Source organism: Sinocyclocheilus grahami, unplaced genomic scaffold (assembly GCF_001515645.1).
Source record: "Sinocyclocheilus grahami isolate Dianchi unplaced genomic scaffold, SAMN03320097.WGS_v1.1 scaffold138.1, whole genome shotgun sequence".
NCBI lineage: Eukaryota > Metazoa > Chordata > Actinopteri > Cypriniformes > Cyprinidae > Sinocyclocheilus > Sinocyclocheilus grahami.
This window is the reverse complement of record NW_015505317.1, coordinates 1,935,962-1,939,776: the sequence shown is the minus strand read 5'-3', so window position 1 is coordinate 1,939,776 and position 3,815 is coordinate 1,935,962. Positions and strand designations below refer to the sequence as shown.

The following is a 3,815-nucleotide window of genomic DNA, read 5'->3' as shown; positions in this document are numbered from 1 at the left end:
AATTGGTGGCTGACTAAATACTTTTTTTTCCCCACTGTACATACACACACATATATATATATATATATATTTTTTTTTTACAGAGATTAAATGTAAACTGTAAAAATAAAATCTCCATGTATGCCGTGTCTAAGATGAGCTCTAACCTGAACAGGGCAGAGTCCATATAACAGGAGTTGCAGTGACCCTGAATGCCTTTCTTCTTACCAATCAATCGCTTTGACACATCTTCTGTTCTAATAGGTGGTACATTCTCCTGTTCCTCATATACAATTGCCCCATTATGATCTGTTACAGAGAAAGCGGCACACAAGTAACGTTCCACAAGTTCCACTACAGTAGGTGGCAACATAATATTTGTGGATGTAATCTACCAGTGCAGTCCATGATCAAATTTCACTGCTGAACACCTGACACACCCACTTTAGGTAAAGTACATTGTAATTTCACAAAAACTGTATCACCAGGTCTTACCAGAATGTCCATTAAACTGCTGCTTCTTTGCACCAGAAAAACGATCATCAGGCCGACAAGATGATAGTTTCACAAATAAACCACAATGAGGAGGACAGGTAAAGTACCATTTTCCTTTATATGTCCCATCATTCACACCGGCACTGCTGTCCTCCTAAGAAAAAAATACATATATTACAGTATTTAAAATTAGTTTAACAAATGGTGAAACTGGCTTTAAGTTTTTATGTCATTTCAGAACTACAGGAATTTTTGAAAGATGACAACAGTTGAACTGGTATATAGAGAACATACCAGTTCCAGTCCAGCAATCTTCTCAAGGTAATCAGGTAAAGAGCCAATCCAGCGGACAATTCCATAAGATAGCTTTTTTCCCAGGATCTGCACTAGGGAGCCAACAGTAATTTCGTCAGAATCAGTAACACCCCCCTTCTCGGAGCCCTGAGAAGTGTCCATTTTTTCAGTTCCATCTGCTCACAAGAAAAACAAAACAAAACAAAAAGTATGCTATGAAACAACGGACATCAAACTAACTCCACTATATTGAAAGGATAGCATATATTGTTTGCATGAGTGTCCATGCCCAAATGCTTATACCCAAGTTGTGCTACTTTATACGTTTTTCATATCTCACATAAACCTGCACTAACACATTACCTTTATTTAATGGCTCCTCTTTAATTACAAAATCCAATGGGACCAACATCTCTCCCCCTTGCTTCCCCTCTTCATCCCTATCCTGAAAAAAGGAACATTTTAGGACATTATCATTACTATAACTTTGTACAATAGCTCATCTTTATGTAATAGGTGAACTACTCACTATTACACAATCATCTGTCCATACTGTTTTTGTTTTTTTTCCTGTACATACATCTTTACTTATTTAATATGTAATACTCATATCTGTAATTTTCTTTTAATATAATTTAACTGACCTTATTTTTTTGCAGCTGTGACAATTTCCCTTGTGGGCTTAATAAAGTATATGCAATTTAAGTCTAAGTTTAATAAGAGATATAACTTTATTGTGGGGCTAGTATTTATATGAACATTTAGATGAATTTTTCCTTTTTTTGGACCCGTTTCTATTATCCTTTCAATCCCGTTTTGCTTTTATCTTTAGATAATATCTTTATGTCTTCAGACAAAAGCAAAACTAACAAGAAAAACTAACCTGTATGCCCGTTTTTATTTTATTCACTCTAAAGTGAAGTCAGTACTCACAGTAGATATGAGAACCATTTTACCATCTGGGCTGTCCTTTATATCCATAATCATGCCATGGTGATCATTTATGTCACCAAGAAAGGTAACTCTGTCTCCAACTTTGAGAGGTTCAGTAGATGTCATGGACACGGAAGACTGAGTTGGTAGCGGCAGTGCTGATGGTTTATGATCCACTGGTTTGATTCTTGTAAAAGGGGCAAAAATGCCTGAGTTTTTAGGACATGTGAAGTATGTTTTATGGAGGTAGGAACCATCATTTTGGCCTTTACCTTTATCTTCCCCCTGAGAACAGAAGAGAATAGAAGACTTATTATACGACCATATTACCCTTAGTGGGTTATTAGTATTACTCTACCTCTATTCTCTCTTCAACAATACTACAGACACAATCTCACTCACGCAAACAGGTTACACACCTGCAGTTCCACCCCAAAGAAGACTCCTCGTATAGGATCAGACATATGAGATAAAGGTAAAAGAACGCCAGTGTATCGAATCACACCTTTGAGCCATTGCCCTTTATATTCCACGTAAACCCGACTGCCTTCAGACAGATTTGAAGCCTCCTTTAAAGCCTCAGGATCTTTCAGTGCCAACAGTCGCATTTCATTGGATTCAAGAGCCAGCAGTAATTCTGCTGATCTGGGCTTCAATTGCTGCAGAAGAACTTCATTAAGGTATACATCGAACGTTGTGCCCATACAAACGACAGGTAACATCTTGGTGTCATTTCTCTTTTGCCTTAAATCAAATCGCTGTCTATCTATGAAGCATATTTCACCAGCTTTTATGTAGCTATATGGTGAAGGTGGATTTGCAGTTATGATGAAGCATATCTTGTTGTCAGCTGAAGCCATTTCTTGAAAATGTCATTTGAAAAAGTGAAGTACAGTGTTTCCAGTGTGGGCATGGGCCTATAGCATTGGAGTCACTTGCTCACTTCCTCTAAATAAAGCATATTCCTCTTCTTCGTCAATTAAATACTTGCAAAGCGTAAATAATTTAAAACATCTGCACTGGTAGATAGAAGGAGCTGCGTAGACACCATCTATAAAAAAAGCCAACAGTTAAAGTTAGTGCTAGTAACTTTTGTTTGATAGTAGTTTATTGATATATTGACCTGGTAGACTATATGGCTATTAAAACGAATTTTGTAAAATAAGTTAACTAGCACTCAGAAGCGATTTCATAAACGTAGTGATTCCCAATTAAATTGCGCAATCATTAGATCTGATTATGCTAATTACTTACCAATGTCAGTAGAACTTTCGATTTCTGAATCCCAAAAAGAAACCCGTTAGAATGCAAAACTGTCAGTCTTCTTCCAAACACTTTAAAGGTTATTAGTATAACCACAGTGATGTGATTATCAGAAGTTGATAATGCTGCTCTAAATGAAACTACTCTCCAGACACAGTTGCAGTCGGTCTGTAAAGTTTCGAACAACCAGCCGTAGTTCCGCTCAAAACCACAATTATAGGACCGTCTGTTGAGAGCTGTGTTGTGATTGGATGGTGCCTGTACACGTAATAACAGGCGTCCGTCGTCGCGGTTTTATGACATCTGTGTTTCGGTGTGAAGATGGCTGAACGTGAAGCGCTAAAGAGAGAAATAGAGGAATTGCAAAGTAAGACACTGACAAAATAAATATACCGCTAGAAGATCGATTCGGAAAGGTCGTTGTTAGAACTAGTTCATTGCTGGTTGTTTTAGAGCAGGTTCAGAGATGAACAAGTCCCTGGGCGAAAGTGACAACAGAAATGCCCCACATTTTTATGTGTATATATTATTTTAAAGTATTTGTTTATGATTGCAGATACCTTGCATTTGATTGTATAGTTTTTTACTATATTCTATTTATTCAGATTAATAATTACTTATTTCAATAACAATACTTAACTTATTTGAATGATATATTTCACTTCTTTAAAATTCTAAATATTTTATATTGAATTACAATATATATATATTCTGTTACAGCCCTTGCATTTACTGAAGTCCATTTTACTAATTTTTAAATAATCAGCTCAGTTCAGTTAAGTCTCAACTTAACCTTACACACTTATTCTTTACTTTGCAGACCTCATTAATGACTTTAAAAGTACTCATGG

The 3,815-nt window shown here is 36.3% G+C and overlaps 1 protein-coding gene across 1 annotated transcript in view; it reads right to left on the bottom strand.

Annotated features, from left to right (window-relative positions):
• Positions 1-3,182, bottom strand: part of LOC107591203 (uncharacterized) — an 8,690-nt gene extending 5,508 nt beyond the window's left edge. The window contains exons 1-7 of the mRNA XM_016280283.1: positions 2,956-3,182; positions 2,121-2,752; positions 1,702-1,986; positions 1,132-1,213; positions 769-944; positions 475-628; positions 125-288 (exon numbers count right to left, since the gene is read on the bottom strand). Coding sequence (XP_016135769.1) covers positions 125-288; positions 475-628; positions 769-944; positions 1,132-1,213; positions 1,702-1,986; positions 2,121-2,561 — 1,302 coding nt within the window. The 5' untranslated portion in view covers positions 2,562-2,752; positions 2,956-3,182. The remainder of the gene's footprint in view (positions 1-124; positions 289-474; positions 629-768; positions 945-1,131; positions 1,214-1,701; positions 1,987-2,120; positions 2,753-2,955) is intronic.
• Positions 3,183-3,815: the final 633 nt, after the last annotated feature.